At 45.1% G+C, this 17,133-nt stretch overlaps 2 protein-coding genes and 1 long non-coding RNA gene across 3 annotated transcripts in view; 2 read left to right on the top strand and 1 right to left on the bottom strand.

Moving 5' to 3' along the window:
* The window catches only part of LOC133278475 (uncharacterized), a 168,317-nt gene that overhangs the window by 55,477 nt on the left and 95,707 nt on the right, over positions 1-17,133 (top strand). The window lies entirely within an intron of this gene.
* On the bottom strand, positions 28-4,063 carry EXOC8 (exocyst complex component 8). The gene is made up of 2 exons (XM_061471272.1): positions 2,489-4,063; positions 28-1,912 (listed from the first exon to the last, which is right to left on the bottom strand). The coding sequence occupies exons 1-2, from the start codon at positions 3,998-4,000 to the stop codon at positions 1,304-1,306; spliced, it is 2,121 nt and encodes a 706-aa protein (XP_061327256.1). The 5' UTR covers positions 4,001-4,063; the 3' UTR covers positions 28-1,303.
* On the top strand, positions 4,266-10,867 carry SPRTN (SprT-like N-terminal domain). The gene is made up of 5 exons (XM_061471271.1): positions 4,266-4,571; positions 6,202-6,301; positions 7,116-7,244; positions 7,998-8,265; positions 8,565-10,867. The coding sequence occupies exons 1-5, from the start codon at positions 4,282-4,284 to the stop codon at positions 9,263-9,265; spliced, it is 1,488 nt and encodes a 495-aa protein (XP_061327255.1). The 5' UTR covers positions 4,266-4,281; the 3' UTR covers positions 9,266-10,867.

Genomic DNA, 17,133 nt, shown 5'->3' with positions numbered 1-17,133 from the left:
TTACACAGCTCAGAACATGATGCTGACAGCTTTCTAAAGCCAGCCTTTATACAAGACTTGGCTTATTTTATTTTCAGAGACATACACTGAATGAGACAGCCATCACCATTCAATCCAAACATACAAGTATTTGCATAAACTTCCCCCATCTACATTAGTGCTCGCAACCACAGTCCTTGGGCTTTCTACAGAAAAAGACAGTGCTTCTAGGTTATTGCTGTATTACAGAAAAACAATACTAATATTTGCAGGAAGAACAGAGTGTGTATTTTGCAGATCACATCCTTTACAAAAAGCCTCACACTCACTCTCTTCATCCTGTGCTGCCTCCATACAGCAGAATTAGCATGCTGCTTCTCCCAAATGAAACAGTACCTTCAGACCTTCTCCCTGCCCTCCACATCTCAAGAGCATTTACACTTCTTCACGGTGGTTTCTATCAGTAGGCAATGGCCTGTCATGCATTTATGACAGCACCTCAAGCAAGAGTGCACACTTAATCAAACTGACTTGACCCCAATTAAGTCCATGAAAAAAACAAGGAAGGGGAACACAAAGGGGAAGGAAAAAAGTTATTCTCACTTTTTCTCTGAGGGGAGCAAATGTTTCTGACAGCAGGTTTGTTTCCAGAGACCTGCAGTTTAAGCTGACAGGCAAGCTTATTAAATAGAAGCAGCCCCTTCATCCACACACAAAAACCTTAACACCCCCCCCCCCCATTTTTAATTTAGATCTGCCTCTGAAATGAATGAAAAGAATCTGAATGTTGGAAAAAACTGAAGAGTTTGCATTGCCACCAAACAAATCAGACTGTGCAAATTCATGTTGTTTATCTGCAGTGCTGAGTCACATCTGGATGGGGGATGCGTCTCACACCCTGGGAACGTTTCAGCACTTCCCCTCCTACCAGAACCCTCTCTTAAAAAAGAATTCCTACAGTGATGTGATAAGTGATCTTTTCCCACCATGTGGTGTATATATATTTAAGACTTTCAAAAACATTTGGCCAAAAATTGTATATTGCAGTGTTCCTCAAGTCACAAACACTACACAAACCATTCTTACAGGATATGCTGTCCAAGGACATGGGACCTCAGCCTTACTTCTCACTCCCCTAACTCCCATCCACCAAGTAAAGTGTTGCATCCTCTCAGGCTTTGATTGTAAGTCTTCAGCTTCTGGAATGCAGTAGTTGGACTTCTGCATTTTGTAGGGACTAAGAAAACCCATTTAGTTCATGTATCCAATGTACAACATTTTCAGCAAGTGCTTTCAGGCTGTTCATAAGAACAGTTAGGTCACTTCACACCACAGAGGTGGTACTTTCCGGATTTACACGCATCAACCTTGAAGCGTTTCTCAGATCCTGTAGCTGCTTGGCCGGCTTTCCAACCCCTTCCTCAAATCTTTTTTCCACAACAGGAAGGACAGTTTCATACAGGAAGGATGCATTTTGCCTAATGAATGCTTTTTTCTCAGGATCCTGTTCACACCGTAAACTGTAATCAACATGCTGGACAGCCACCAGGATGATTTCTACGAGACTCTCCAAAAGGACCATATGCAGCTCTGGGAAGTAAAGCTTTAACGCTTCCTCCAAGAAGGCCATAGTCTGCTTAGTGAAAGCTACTACAGTATAGCTCAGGTTGACCCAGCAGTCATCACCCGTGTACTGGTCAAAATTGCCCACCCCGCAGCTCCTCATCTCCTCCCTGAGTTTCCCCAGTGCCTCTGGAGTCATTAGGTTCATCCTTCTCCACATCTCCTCAGAGTTGCGGTGCTTGGTGGCCTCGATGATGATATCCTTGTAGCTCTGTAATGCACCTTTGATATCCTTTACCAGAAGAGCATGAATGATGAAGGTGAGGTCCAGTCCAATCTCACTAAGCTGCTTGCAGTGCTCCTTAGCTACCTTGGGGAGTAACAAAAAACAAAGGGTGTTACTAGCATGTATGCCCCCTTTACATCTTATTTACCAAATTTATAATTCTCAGAAAACAGAGAAGTCTGAGTCATACTTCACTTATTTCTCCTGCTTCAAGAGATTTCTTATTAATGAGAAATTAATAACTGAAAGATAAACCCTGCCTATCAAAAACACTCTGACAATTACATTATGAACTCCCCAACCCTTCTTTTTTTTTTTTCCCCCATTAGAAGCTGAAATAAATTAGTCTTGCAAAAAACTATGGAAATGTAGTCCAGGACAGGCTTGGAAAATAGACAAAAAAGTCTTCAAATACTCATCACTCAAATGTGGCTTACATAAATTTTAGGACCTCCTACTGGTTAAAGGCAAATTAAGAATAAACACATACTGTATTTCTGATAAAGATAGGTTTTTTCTGGCTGTGCGCTTTCATCTTAATCCTTTACTCTGTTAAACTGATAAAAAATCCAAACCAACCCCAAATGAATATTCACTTTTCAACTCAGGAAACCTTTGTTTTGGCTACCATGTCACACCACCCTCTTTGGAGCCTCTTACCTTGACGCACTCTGCCGCAGTCGACAAACTCTCTTTACTATCGAAGACTTGCTTACTGAAGGCATCTACAAACATTTTCATGGAAGAGCGGGCCCAGACCACGAAGGCCGAGTAGCAGCCGTTGTTGCCAGCAAAGTCCGTCTCAAACTCTCTTGCTGTCTCCAGAAGGCTGGTGAAGAAGACATGGCAGAGCTTGTGGATGTAGAGCAACGTGGCACCCTCGATGCGCAGCTGCCGGATGGCCGTCTGCACCGCGGCCGCCCGGTTCTTCAGGAAGAGCTCGCATGCCTTGGTGGACTGGCCCAAGCGAATGAGCTGGGACACAGCTCGGCGGGTGGCCCGTGGCCCTCCCCGCAGAGAGCGGTCTGGAGACAGCTCGAACACCAGCACGTCTGTAAGCTGCCGGACCCGCTCATCCACCTTGACCCGCAGCTCTTTCACGGGCTGGCTCACAGGCTTGTCCCTCAGGTACTCGTTGAGTTTATCCAAGAGGTCCACTGCCCCCTCGAAGTCCCTCTGAGCAATGCAGACGTCCAGGTCCTCAGGCAGCTCCTGGATCCACTCAAGCGAGAGATCAACCACCTCCTCCTCAGCAGAGGGCTCTTCCTCCTCTTCTTCCTCCTCGAAGGGGTTGGTGGATTCAGGAGGTGCTGGGGCAGGCCGGGGCAGGGCCTCCTGCTCCAGGCGTTGCTTCTCACTGAGGGCCCGGTTGCGTTTAGTCTCCTCTAGCACCTCCAGCCACTCCTTCTTGATCTTGGCATTCTCAGCCTGGAAGATGCGGCTCTCGGGGAACATGAGCAGCTTGAACATATCCTTCATAGGAGGGTTGTCCTTGACGTTGACCACAGCCAGCCCATCGAGGGAGTAGAGGGCAACGTAGCGGTAGGCACCGCGGCGGTTGGGCAGCGCGGTGGCCACGAGCAGGCAGTCATTCATGAGGAAGGCGTGCACCCGCTGGATCTGCGCCATGTGGTCAGCATCGTACTCCACCAGGTCGCCGTTGTAGACCAGGTACTTGCTGGGGCTCTCCGGCAGGAGGTCGCGGTAGCCCTCCACCTTCTCCAGAAGGGTGGTGAGCGTCCGCTGCCGCCCCTCCTCGTTGGCCGCTGCCTCCTTGGCCGACAGGGGCAGGAAGGGATCGGTGGTAGCGGCGCGGCGGGAGCCCAGCTCGGGGTCGTCGCGATCAGCCTGGAGGAGCAGGGCCTGGGTGACGGCCTCCATGATGCCCTTCTGCTCGGTGAGGATGTGGCTGAGCTGGTACATCTCGCTCTCCAGGTAGCTGATCTCCCGCGCCGTTTCGATGAACTGCCGGTAGTTTTGGTACACGTTGCGTTTCAGGCTCTGGGCCGTCTCCTCGCTCAGCGCCTGAATGCGCTGCCGGTGCTCCTGCAGGTCCCTGTCCCCGTCCGACTGCTGCGACAGCTGCTTCACGTACTCCGCCGCCACGAAGCCCCCGGACTCCAGCTGCCGCCGCAACCGGCTCCCGCCACCCTCGCCCAGCGACAGCGCCATCGCCACGGCCGCACCTCCAACAGCCCCGCTGCCCGGCACCCGCCCCGCAGCCGCTACCGCCGCCGTCAGGAACAACGACGCTGCGCCTGCGCACCGGAGGACGTACACCGCCTGCGACAACGGCGCCGCGCCCAACGCGCATGCGCGGCTCCCCTCCCTGCGGCCGTGAGCGCCGGGGACAGAGGGACTCAGCCGGCGTTAGGTGCATGCGTGGTCGTTAATCTCGTAACGCGCATGCGCGCCAGGCGGCTCTGGCGGATGGCGGCGCTGCGTTGAGCGGGATGGAGGAGGACTTCGTGCTGGCGCTGCAGCTCCAGGAGCTGTGGGAAGCGGAGGACAAGGAGGCGGCGGCGGCGGCGGCAGCGGCGGCAGCGGCAGCGGCAGCATCAGCACCGTGTCCTGAGGCCTTGCGGGACCTTTCTCCACTCCGGCCGCTGTCAGTGGTGGATGAGTCGTGGGAGCTGCTGGACCCCAGCCCCGATGTGCACGGGCTCTTCGTGCAGTTCAACGAGGCGCTCTTCTGGGGGCGCCTGGCGGCGGTGGACGTGTCGTGGAGCCCGCGCATGACCCTGTACGGTGGGGGGCGCCGGGTCGGCGCGCAGGGCAGCCCTGCGTGGGGAGGCGGGCGCGGCGGTGAGCGGCCTCCCAGCCAGGCAGGCCTGGCTCTGGCGGGCAGGCGGGGTGCGGGGGGGGGGCAGGGGAAGCTGCCAGCCGGGTGTCGGTGCTGTGTCAGAGCTGTTGGAAGAGTTTGTGGCTCTTCGAATAAGGAATAGCTCATCTCGTCATAGAATCATAGAATGGTTTGTGTTGGAAGCGACTTTAAAGCTCATCCAGTTCTAGCTCTGTGCCACAGGCAAGGACACCTTCCGCTAGACCAGGTTGCTCCAAGCCCTGTCCAGCCTGGCCTTGAACACTGCCAGGGATGGGGCAGCCATAACTTCTTTGGGCAACCTGTGCCAATGAAGAATTTCTTTCTAATATATCATATATATAGCTATGGGGTGGGGGGGGTGGGGGGGAGGGAGGGGTAAGGAAGGAAAAGCTGTCGTTAATCGTTATATTCTACTCCTGAATGTTGGTTCATAGGCATAGTGTGCTAGTGCCAGAGCTGCTCTTCCAGGTACTTGGATGTCTTGCTTTTCTAACGTGGTTTGTACCCTGGGATGTAGGTTGGTCATTGTCATTGTCTGTTTTGTCCTTCATTGGTCATCCTTGGCAGCCTTAGATGTCTTCCCGTGGGGTGCAGGCAGAACTGGATAGATGTTGGAATAGAATAGATGTTGGATAGATAGATGTTGGAAGTGGAATAAATAATTTGGTCTTAAACTGTATGTCAGTGTAAAAGAACATACTTGTATTGCTGTTGTTTTTCTTGTTCTCCGTTTCTATTACAATTTTACAGCATGGCTGAAAGGTAAATATGAAATTGTAACAGTATATTAAGAAAACTTAGAACAGATTAGGAAGGGGAATAAACAGGGAATCTGAGATGAAAACAAAAAAAGCTTTGAAGTGCAGGTTGCAGTTCTGTAGCAGATCAGCTGATGCAATTGCTGGCTGCTGGCGTCCTGCCCCCTCTTGTCCTCTGCTGGTTGCAGCACTCTTTAAATAGTTGAAAAGATTTGAACACTGAACAGGTAGAGCACTAACTCAGTAATATTAAAAAAAAGAAAAATGTTTTCTGCTGGTTTAGCATGCAGAAGTGATGATACATGAAAGTTCAGTAAGAGTCAAACATTGGGAGAGGATGAGGAGTTAAATAGCAGCAACCAGCAGTTAAGTTGGTGTTGGCTGCTTTGAATCTCCAGCCTCTATTTCATGTATTTCACTCCATGAGGAATTCTAATGAAAACAATCCTCTGCCTCCTAAACAGGTTAGCTTGGAACAGTCCATTGTGATTTGCCCCCATCACCACCTTCCTCAGGATTACTTCAGCTTTGAATTAAAGTGATTGCAAGATATTTAATAAACTACACTTTCACTTTTGCTGGTTCAGTCACAGCTTATTCTAAGGACTTGTGGATTTGGATTTTTTTCTTATTTTTTTCTTGAGTTTTTCAAGTAACTACTAAAAGTTTTCTTCATGTTCTGAGAGTTACCTAGCATGTGCTGGAAGAGGACAGCATTTTAACTCCAGTTCTCAATTAATGTACTACAGAAACAAGTAGCTTTTCATATTTTCTTTCTGTATCTCTTTCAGCTGTGCTGGAGTGTGTAAATATGAAGGAAAAGGTGGAATGTGTTCCATTCGTCTGAGTGAGCCCCTCCTCAAGTTAAGACCAAGGAAGGATCTTGTTGAGGTATTTGAAGAGTGCTCATGAATCTGCACATAAAATGTATTTTGTGTCGTCCCCCCCCCAATATTTTATAGTAGGATTCTTATAGTATGTATTATATACTGTATATACTTATATACCTATAGATTGTAAAATAGTGGTGTCTTTATTGTTACACTTGTGATGCTAATGTTTCGGTGTCATGGTCATCTTTCGTTTTTGCATTTCTAAATGGGCAACTCTGAGTGGCAGACTAAGGCCACTTGCTTATTTTACTGAAAAAAAAACCAAACCCCAACTTTTTTACTCATAAATTATTCCCTAATATTAAAAACAAACAGGGACTGAAAGCACAATCAGAAGGTGGCTGTAGCTTCATCTTTTAGCTCAAAAGGCCCACAGCTAAAAATAAGGGTACAGGATATGACTGTAAACATTGTGTTGCTTCTTGTGCCTCTGTCAGGGCTGCTGCTTTGAGTTGGCTGAACATCCATGTTTGCTTAATGAACAGAAATGCTGTGGGGTTTCAACTTTCTCACAAGTGTCTCTTGGTTGCAGAGGGGATGATCTCTTCAAAGATTTGACAAGTTTGGGGATTATTTCTCCTTTTTAGAATGTCACTTACTGTAGTACTATGTTTTGGTGGTATGGGAATAGAGGTAATTTGATTTGACAGGTAGAACGAGTATCATGCTTTTACGCCCCAGAATAAACATGTGAATGCATGAAGAGAAGATCAGTATTGAGATAAATGTAGAGGAGTAGCATACTTACAGCTTAATTTTGAAACTATATATCGTGTTTTTCAGTAAATAGCTAATGATTTCCATCGTTTCAGACACTGTTGCATGAAATGATCCATGCCCTGCTTTTTGTTACTAATAATGACAAAGATCGTGAATCTCATGGACCAGAGTTCTGCAAACACATGCGTCGCATTAATCGGTTGACTGGAGCCAATGTCACAGTAAGCGTAAATTACTTAATTTAATAGCAGTTTCTTCCTGATTTGGTTTCTTGGTGTATGTAGTGTGGTATGAGTAATAAACTTGTTCTTGTTTGACACTCCACAGTTGGTACCAATACGAACTTGCATTCAAGTGTATGCCAGTTCCATAGTTATTTTGTTGGGGATGATGGTGGGAACAGGTTGAGGAAGATGTAGCAAGTTGTTAGTCATATGATTTTCAAGTATGCCCTCTGTGAGTATTTTTCTTTAAATCTGAAACGACTAAATGCTATCAGAGACAGAATAGCTCCGTGTCAGAATACCGTTTGGAGAAGAACAGTCTGTTTTAGTTAAGATTTGTATCAGTAGAGGCAAGTGGATTGATGGTATTGCAAAATAATATGTCTGGCAAGATCCATTGAGATAGTAGCTGGAGAAAGAATACAGTACTGGCATTGTTTGCAGTGCATTCTAACGAGTACATCATGTAGGGTGAAATTGTAGATAGATTTTTCAAAGTGACTTTACTGCAGTTCAGACAAGATAGCCAGGACACATTCCTGCCCATCCTGTCTTTTAAGCTTTGTTTTAATGGTGTCTAAATGTTGATCAAATTTTACGCAGGTTCAGCTCTTTGAACTGGTAATGTAAAAAACACAGCAGTAATGGAAGGAATGAAATGGTAATTTCTTTTTAAAGAATATTGAAGAGCTGTTGGTGTAAAATTAGGAACTTTCTGAATGACTGTTTCGTTTTGTTATTTTAACCTAGATCTATCATGATTTTCACGATGAGGTGGATCTGTACCGCCAGCACTGGTGGCGATGCAACGGCCCCTGCCAAAATAGGAAACCTTACTTTGGATATGTGAAACGTTCAATGAATAGAGCACCCTCTGCACGAGACTTCTGGTGGGCTGAGCATCAAGAGAAATGTGGAGGTACATTCACAAAAGTGAAGGAGCCAGAGAACTTCTCTAAGAAATCTAAGGAGAAAACTCAGGCAGAAAAACTTCCAAATTCCGAGTCACCTAAGAAAGGTATTTAAAATAATTTTTCTGCCTGTTTTCCAAACTGTTTTTGTCCAAACAGTTCTGTGGACAAGTACAGATCAGCCACTGCATGAGCTCTGCTTAGATGCTACTGTTACATAGCGAAGAATAGGGCCCATTTTATTTGTGCATTTCTGGGCTCCTTCTCAACTAAAGTGTTTGAAAAAGGTTTAGTTTACTGCACTATTTTCAAGCAGCAGATTTTTTTTTTATGAAGTATGTAAAATAATAAGCCTATGGCATAGATGAAAAAGTTACTATTCTTATTGTCTTCTCTTAAATTGCAGGCAAGACAAAAACTCATGGTATGCAAGATCTGGTACCCTTTAGTGGAAAGGGATATCGGCTTGGGGGAGGAGACAGTGGACTCTCAGAAAAAAGCACAAATGAAACACCTGGTTCACAGCTTCGTTCCCCAGTAAGGACAATACCAATCCCTAAAAATGAGATAAAATTTGAAAAATCACCCCGTAGTGGCATCTTCTTTGCACTGCATACTGGTGATGCCAGTGAGAAAATCAGCTTATCTTCGAAGCGTGAGTTCCCTAAACTCTCTGTTGCTAATTCAAAAGCTTACAAGAACGTGAGTGGATCACCTGTTAAAATTGCTCGTGTTACGGAAGAAAAATCAAACCAAGGCTCTGCAAGTGGGAAGAGGGTTATGCCATTTTATAACGGGTCACCAAAACAAATTTGTTTTGAGCAGACAACAGCAGGTCAGAAAAAAAGCTCAGAAGGTTCTCATACATTTCAGCAATGGCCAAAAATGGAAGACAGAACTGCCTTTGAAAACTATTTCATTAAAAAAGGTGGTACTGGTGTCACTTCAAGTATAAGTACACCTTCAAAAACCAAAGTTGAATCTACAGTGTCCTCTGCAAGTTCCAGCGCTGCTGTGAGGCAGGATAAAAAAGTCGGTTGTCCTGTTTGCCAGACTGAGGTTTTGGAGTCTGAAATAAATGAACACCTTGATTCTTGTCTTGCATAAAACCTTTCAGAAAGCTGGCTCAAAAAGATAAGCCATTGCTTCAAAACTACTTTGCTCAGGGTTTGCTTAAGCTGTGGTTACTTCCCTGTGTGCCTGTTCAGAACTGGAATTTATACTGTCAGCATGTTGAACAACAAGTTTTGTGGAGTTGTACATCAGTGCTGACTGGGAAGCTAGCTCCTGCTTGTCTTCCAAGGAATCAAATTCTGAAGCTGTAGCAGGTGGATGTTTGTGCAGATGTTCTTGCTCCAGAATCTGGGTAATACACAGGGAGGTAGATACTTGCTGAACTCCCTATTTCCTAGTTTCAAGGCAGTTTTTAAGATTAAGACATTTTTAATCCTGCTAGTTTATGTTTGTTCTTAAAGCCCCTTTGTCTTGGGGGAGGGGGAAGGAGGGAGTTAAGTGGTGGTGGGGTTTTGGCCATTCTTAAAGTTAACTACCTGTACTAGTAAGAATTCTTCTGTTTACTGCAGTGTCATTAAGTGGCATGTACTTTTAGAACAGAAACTATTTTGCATATGCCACAGTTACGCTCTTAGGTGGTCATCTCACCTGTGAGCTTTTCTAAAAGATAGGTGAGACTGAGAATCTCAAATAAAGGATTTTACCAAAGATGGGAGAGGCATAGGCATCAAAAACATAACAAACCATTCATTTAGGTTTAATGGGTGGATTGTAGCAGGAAAGAGAAGATCCAGAAGGGCAGTGAAGGTGCTAGGAAATCAAGCACAAGGTTCTTGGTAGACAAGAAGGCCTTAAAATTAAGGGCTCAATTTAAAAGGAAAAAAAAAAAAAGGGCATTTTGAGGAGTGAGGAGCTTATTTTCAGAGATTGTTTAAACATTAGCTGCATCAATAAAGTCAGAGTGGTCACATGGAAGCTAATGAACTTCAGTCTTAGGTGTGTCTGTTTGGTCCAGGCCAGGGTCCCAGCTAGATTCTCCATCCACTGCTTCTGATCATCTGCACAAACTGTTTACTATTTTTTGTTAGGATATAAGAATTATGAGCATGAGTAACTGACCCCCATATTCTCACACTAGTAAGTAAAAAGTTGTGAGGAATATTGGTATCAGTACTGATAAAAACTGTTCCTGGCCATGTCATTAAAACATGATTTTTCAGTTAAATTTCCAGTGTTTCACAAGTCAAAATGGTGTTAAATTGACAGCAGCTGACAGTGTTTATTTTGCTGCTTCTGGAAGCCAGCCAGCCTGGTGGTTAGTATCCAAGGAGCCAGGCAGTTGAGTAGTCAAACCATTGTGCTATGAGAACTTGTGAATGCTGAGCAGATGTGTTTTCTATATAAACTTTGTGAGACATTAACAGTTCTTTTGCTGCACTGAAAGTATTTAACTGGTTCCACAGTTAACATATGGATTCCTTGCTTATAAAACTGATTATAAATATTTTCGTTAAAGAAAGAAAAACTAATTATGCTGTTTCATATATTGTTGCTACAACTTTAAATGGCTATGTTAGCCTTGGATGCATGTATGTTTGTCTTTATGTAATCAACTAACTGCTGCTCCCTTTTGAAATACGAAAATAAACTGACGTGCAATGGAATTTAGCAAATGATACCTTAACCCTTTCTAAACATTGGTGTATTTTTTTAAATAATGATGCTACAGAGACTTAATGTGAATTGGATTGTTCTTAAATATGTTCAATAAATTGTTACCGAATTTTCATCTTAATTCAATTAAATGTAATTAAGCCTGGGTTTCTCATGGCACTTGTGGCCATCCTATGTTATTCACAAGTGGGCTCAGCTGTCTATCTAATAACTGGTTTAATAGATCCTATCTGTATCAACATTTTTCCTTCTTAAATTTCCCTGTCAAAACAGGCATTGGTGAATATAGACTGCATCCAGCTTTGCCTTCTCCATCATATTTTTAGTACAGTTTCACTTTTGTTTCTTTTCTGTTGAAAAATTTAAAAATAGTGATTCTAAAACTTGATCTGACATGTTAATTTTTCATACTTCCTTCATAAAACTGCAGTGTCTCTGTGTTCCCAGTGAAACTTGATGTGTACATGGATGGTACTCCTAAAATGTATTTTACTACCATAGGTTTTTAAGAAGAGGACTAGATTCATATCGCGAGTGGTATCTCGCATCATGAAGCATTTTCTGAGAGGTATTTCCCTTACTATTGTTCTTACCAGTTTCCTTGTTTGTCCCACTACAACTGATAAGAGTAAAGGAGAAGGGAGGATTGTGGGTATAGCTGAATGTTTTTTTTTTCTTTCTTATGTCATCTTCTACATCAGTGGTGTTCGTTTGAAAAACAAATAGAAAACGAACGTGGGGATTGACCTGCAGAATTCAGTGATCAGTAAATGCCTGTCAGGGCAGGGCTGACTTAAGCTACAGGCAAGTTCTGTCTCACATACATAAATGTCCTAAAATAGATCTGTTTTCAAAACAACTGAGCAGTTCTGGACCAGCGGTGGAAAAACATTACTTCTGCCCATGTGTGTTTTCACAGTGAGGTATTACAGTGCCAAGATGTCCCTCCTATGGAGGTAAAGGTGACAAAGACCTAGATGGATGCACTTTGCAGTTCCTACCTATTGCAGGCTATTATTAACAGGTCATGGCCTTGGTTGTTTGGGTATGTTGTGAATGCTGTTACTTTGTCCTCAGTGAGTTTAGAGACTAACGCAAGTTAGTAATGAATCCTGAACAAACACACTTCACTGAACTGCGAAGTAAGTGACCTGACTGGAAATCTGAGAAACAAGTGAATATGTTTCTGAGACGAATCAGGTATGAGAGAGGTCAAATGCGTGTGTGTGCTGTTTGTCAGCAAATGGGTCTGCACACTGAAGGCAGAAGCAGTCTCATGCTGTGGTGATCTACTGGAACTGTTCAGAATGATTCAGGTAACATTTCTGGGGGTTAAACTAAGTGGGGGTTTGCTTAAGTATTTCATTGTAATAAAAGGCTGCTCTTAAGTTACCTTGAAACTGGTTGTTGGGCAAGAAATCTTGAAGGTCAAATATTTTCAAGTGTTTTCTACCTCATGGACATGTTACTGAGGTTTTTGTAATACTTGATGAGTTCTGATGAAGAAGGGGGAAGTAGAATTTTTCTCTGGACTAATGAAAATGAATTAGTATCTTGCAAAAAGATATGTAATAGAAATAGTTTGCTTCATAGTATGTGCTGAAAGTGCTAATGTGCATTTCTCTATACTTTACCATCTCCAGTAGGGGGTTGGAACTAGATGATCTGAAGGCCCTTTGCAACCCAGACCACTCTATGATTTGTTTTCATTTGGGAAATCTAGGTTGCATGGGAAGATTGTTCTTGCAGAAAGTTCAACCCTAATGCCTATGCCTAAGCTGATGAGCAGGCTGTTTATGTCTAGGTGGAAGTACGTTTCTAAGGAAGGGCAGGTGCTGCTGCTCAGGCTGTATAGGAATTAGTTCCCTGAGCCTCCTTTCTAGGAATGTTTTTCAAGAGAACAAGTAAATGCTGCTCTTTTGGAACAGGCTGTGCTATCTGGCACTGGACCACTGTTAGTAATAAAGGATTTGAGGTAATACTGTTTTACCAAATCAAAAGTTAGGGCTTGGTTGTAACTGAACAACTAGTGAATAATTCCTGAAAGGAAAGCAGCTATTGAAAATTTAAGCTATTCCTGCTGCAGCAGCAGGACGTGCTATAGAGTAAATGGCTTGTGCGTGTTCTTCTGGAGCCCTTATTTCTGTCGTATTTTCCATACAGCATCCCTATACATCTTTAAAGTAAAGCAAGTTACGCTGTACTGAAGAGTAACAGCAAGAAGGACCAAATGGTGAGTTTCTGAGAAAAAGCACCATGGACATGCGAATTCTTACTTGCATCTGTATTGCTACACAAGCCTTGAGCTTAAAAAAAACAAGTGTTCGCATATGAAACTAAACATTCTACATGACATTACCCTCAAGGCATAGTTTATGGGTAGACAAGCCATGAAAGAGACTTGCATTTCAGCGTGCTTGTGAAAATATACCGTGTTTTACTATACTCATGTATATGAGGGAAAAACCACCAAGACGGCAGGCTGGGTGGAGCTTTGGGGTTTCTCAACGGGCCATTAGGTGGCACTCCTTGCACTTACGGAGTACTTCTTCCTCTCCAACCGGTACAGGGGAAGAACAGAAAGTGCAGAATTACCAGGCTCGCATTTCACCTACGCTGCACTCCGGGCTGAAGATGGATCAGCACGGACCACAAACAAGTTAAAGGAGGAGGAATGGGGGTTGGTTTGCAACTAGCTGAGCAATGGAAAGTAAATTTATGACTATCTGGCTTTTCTGTCTAGCTTTGCTGCAGGAGGGACTTGGAAGATGAGGCAGTAGCTCTTTTTGCTAGTTCTGAGCTCAGTGAACAACCCAAAAGGCATCCTTTTGTGGTCTGCATCCATCGCAGTGAAAAATGTCATTTTCTTTTAGCATTTGAAATTGACCCAGCTCTGCAAGAGAGTCAGGATGGAGCTGTCACAAGTCAGAGGGGTTTATAAAACACAAAACAACTCCTGCACCTCAGATGAGCCAGGGAGCTGGAGGGCTGTAACAGGCCCAGGGAAGGGTAGTGCACCATAGATGTGAAAGCTAAAAAAAGGGACACGGACATGGCCTTAATCCTTCCATTCCCTTTTAGCTTCTGCCCAGCCAGGCTACTTTAAGACTAGATTAAGTGTCTAAGACAGTGCAGCAGCTTGGCCTGAATAACACCCTGTCTCTATCCCATCCATTCCTTATCATTTCCATCATTTCATCTGCTTTTTTTGTGTCCTAGTAAATCTTGGACCTGACAGGTCACAAACTGCATAACAAAGAACATTTTAAATAGCAAAAACCAGCAACCCAACTATTTGGCTCCCCCATTGCTTAATTCAGAAGCAGTAAATATTTAATGACAACCTCTGTGTTCACTGCAGGTATCTTCTCTTCAAAGAGCTGTCATTGGTCACAAACAAAGCCTAGGGTGAGATGTGGATTAAAGCTTGGTGAAGTCCTGGTACCGCATATCAACTGTAAGATTATGGAGTCATTGGGGGTTTTAATTCTTCTAGTAGCTTCATTCCGTAACTTCCTGGTGTGATGATCAGCCATAGCGCCTCTCTGTTCTTACTCCATTTCCTCCCTGCTGCTTTGCTCACCTGCTTTTGCCTTCCCACTGACCACCCTGGTCTTTTCCTGGAAGCATCCCAGTAATTACCTGCTTTCTTCCCAGAAGGATCTGCTAAGTGGGTGTGCTGCCACCCATTTGTGCTCCAGATTACGTGGGAATGGAGGGATATGGCAAATGGAAACACATCCAAAGGGAAGAGATGTCCTGAGGATAAAACACCCCAGGGCTTCAGAGAGGAGAGTACCTGTACCAGGTGTAGTATGGAAAGCTGCAAGTAAGGGACTTCAGTCTTTTAAATCAGTTGTCTTCTGTGGGACATGCCACTAACAATTATTTAGATTATTCCTTTATTTGGCAGTTAGTGGTACCAATATTGAAAATCTAATTTAAACATGAGAAAAAACTTTATTACAGTGAGGGTGGGGTGACAAGGGAAGAGGTTGCCTGAAGAGCTTGTGGAGTCTCCATCCTTGAAGATACCTAAACCCCAACTGGACACGGTCCTGGGCAGCCAGCTCTGGATGAACCTGCAGAGGGACAGGGGAACTGAACCAGACCACAGGCACTTCAGGACAGAGTGAAATTACAGCTGAAAGAAGTTAAGATCCTCACTGACACAGCCCAGGAGCGCTTACAGCATCTGTAACCCTCAGTTTATTTCAAGCCATACATTTCTTCCTCTCCCAGCAAGGGTTAACGTGGGCAGCTCTCATCCCTGCCACCACCCAGGCCATGACCATGAGAGAGAAGTCCCCCATATCCCATTCATCAGAGACTGGGGGCCTTCAGGCTGGAGCCGCGAACGTGCCATGACACAAAGACAGGTACAAGGAAGCTGGATGGAGGAGTAGGTAGGTGGGTCACCACCTCTCACAGCTGTCCCCGGAAAGGCAGGTTTTAATTGCTGCTTCCTCACCAAGCCACACTGGGAAGGGGGAGCGGATTATCAGCCCTCTAGACGAGGTGAATGAAAGCACAGATGTAATTAACTCTGAACGTACCTGTAAGAGATTTAGAAGGCAGGAAAAGCATCAGATGACAGGAAATAGGAGGTATTTCAGGTACTACAAACCCCTGAAAGACTATTCAAACTAGCTGGCAGCATTTCCCAGGCAGAGTTAAGAGGACACCACCACCCAAGAGGTCTTGCTGCTAATATTTGGGCTGACACTTAGGTCTTGAAATGCAGACCCATGCTAAGTGATGGCACAACTTTGGAGCTGTTTGCAAGGCATTATGGACACAAATATCCTCTGAAGGAATGAGCAGACCTTGTTTTTTGAGGAAGACACTGAAAAGCTGCCGTAATGCAGCCCTCCTCTTAATCCCTTCACGGGCTCCAGCAATGTTACCTTCCCCAAGACTCTCCTGCAGTGTGGGGCTCCCACACTGAACTGATGCTCTGTACTCTCAGCTAAGGGTTTCAGTCAGTCCATGCCCACCCTGCAGCAGGTACTGAGGGGAGCACTGGCTTACCTTCTTCAGGAAGAAGAGAGGGAGTGGAGATCTCTGCTCCTGGGCAAGTAGCCCCACTCAGCTTTGAGTTGTATGATGGGTTGATCCCAGCCCCACGTGTATTTTCCACATGGCTGTGGATTTGTGTGGAAGTGATACCATTGGCAGGAGACTGACAAGTAGATGTCCTGTCTGGGAATCCCGCACCAGTTTCCAGTCTCCTTGTGCCTCTCCCTTCCCTTCTTTCTTCAATAGAAGGACTACCCAAGCTTGGCATGAAACTGCTCCTGGGTGATGCCTGTGATGCCAGTGTCTCTAACTAGAGACACTTAATACAGTGCCAGATGAAGGGTATGTCCCATGAACTGCCACTGTTCAGCTGTGTCATGATTAACCCCACCACCTCTGCCAAAGGGGAGGAGCACCCTCAGCAACTCAAGATTAGTTTGCTTCCCCGAGATGGTCAGCAGCTTGCTGCACTGAGCTTCGGTTGGGCAGCGCCAACTCCTCCCTAGGGCCCTTTACTGCAACTCTCAGCCAAGGGCTTAAGGTAGCACCAGACCACCTGAAAAGGCAGGTGCCAGGCTGCTGCCAGCCTTCATCTCACACAAAACAAGCCCGAACGTCTTCCTTAACTGTGAGTTTTATAACTTAATCCAACACCCCAGAAGCACTGTAGCACAGAACTCTGCAGCTCGGCTGGTGGGGCACGGGACAGCACTTGGGGAGCGAAGGATGCAGAAGTCCTGGGTTAGCAAGGGGCAGGAGAGGCCCCACACATGTGCAGGAGTGGAAATGCCAAGAGAATGTGCCCAGGAGGTACGAAGCAGAGCTTCACCTGAGGAAACCAGAGCAAATCTGCTATGGGCACTGGAAGTGTAACCAACCACCTTCCTCTTCCGATACTCTTTTGTCCCTGCACTGGTGGCTGTTCATAGATAAGGCTGCCTCGTGAGTATCTAAACAAGAGCTTACACTATCATAATCAACAGAAAAAAAAACAAACCTCCCAACCAAAATACATGTAGAATCACAGAATGACAGGATGGTTAAGGTTGAAAGGGACCTTAAAGCTCATACAGTTCCAACCCCCCCTGCCACGGGCAGGGACACCTTCCACTAGACCAGGTTGCATTCTTTAACCGATACAAGTTAAAGTAACTTTTGTTTGTGCAGCGCAACTTCCTCCACCTAAAACAGAGCCACTTATCCCTTTGTCACGTCTAGGACACGGCGCACACGTCTCCCTGCCCTCAGGCAGAGGCCGTTTCCCGGTG

The sequence above is a fragment of the Pezoporus flaviventris genome, unplaced genomic scaffold (assembly GCF_033815535.1).
Source record: "Pezoporus flaviventris isolate CSIRO_AGI_PZ_B2104156 unplaced genomic scaffold, CSIRO_AGI_Pfla_v1 ptg000066l, whole genome shotgun sequence".
Lineage (NCBI taxonomy): Eukaryota > Metazoa > Chordata > Aves > Psittaciformes > Psittacidae > Pezoporus > Pezoporus flaviventris.
The sequence above is the reverse complement of the archived record's forward strand: the minus strand, read 5'-3'. Positions and strand labels throughout refer to the sequence as shown.

Excerpts from the sequence above, each read along its gene's own strand:
- EXOC8 (XM_061471272.1), bottom strand. The coding sequence starts at position 4,000 with ATGGCGCTGTCGCTGGGCGAGGGTGGCGGGAGCCGGTTGCGGCGGCAG. Across the intron at positions 1,913-2,488 it reads CTGCGGCAGAGTGCGTCAAG|GTAGCTAAGGAGCACTGCAA; the intron begins GTAAGAGGCTCC and ends TTACTCCCCAAG.
- SPRTN (XM_061471271.1), top strand. The coding sequence starts at position 4,282 with ATGGAGGAGGACTTCGTGCTGGCGCTGCAGCTCCAGGAGCTGTGGGAA. Across the intron at positions 4,572-6,201 it reads TGGAGCCCGCGCATGACCCT|CTGTGCTGGAGTGTGTAAAT; the intron begins GTACGGTGGGGG and ends TATCTCTTTCAG. Across the intron at positions 8,266-8,564 it reads TTCCGAGTCACCTAAGAAAG|GCAAGACAAAAACTCATGGT; the intron begins GTATTTAAAATA and ends CTTAAATTGCAG.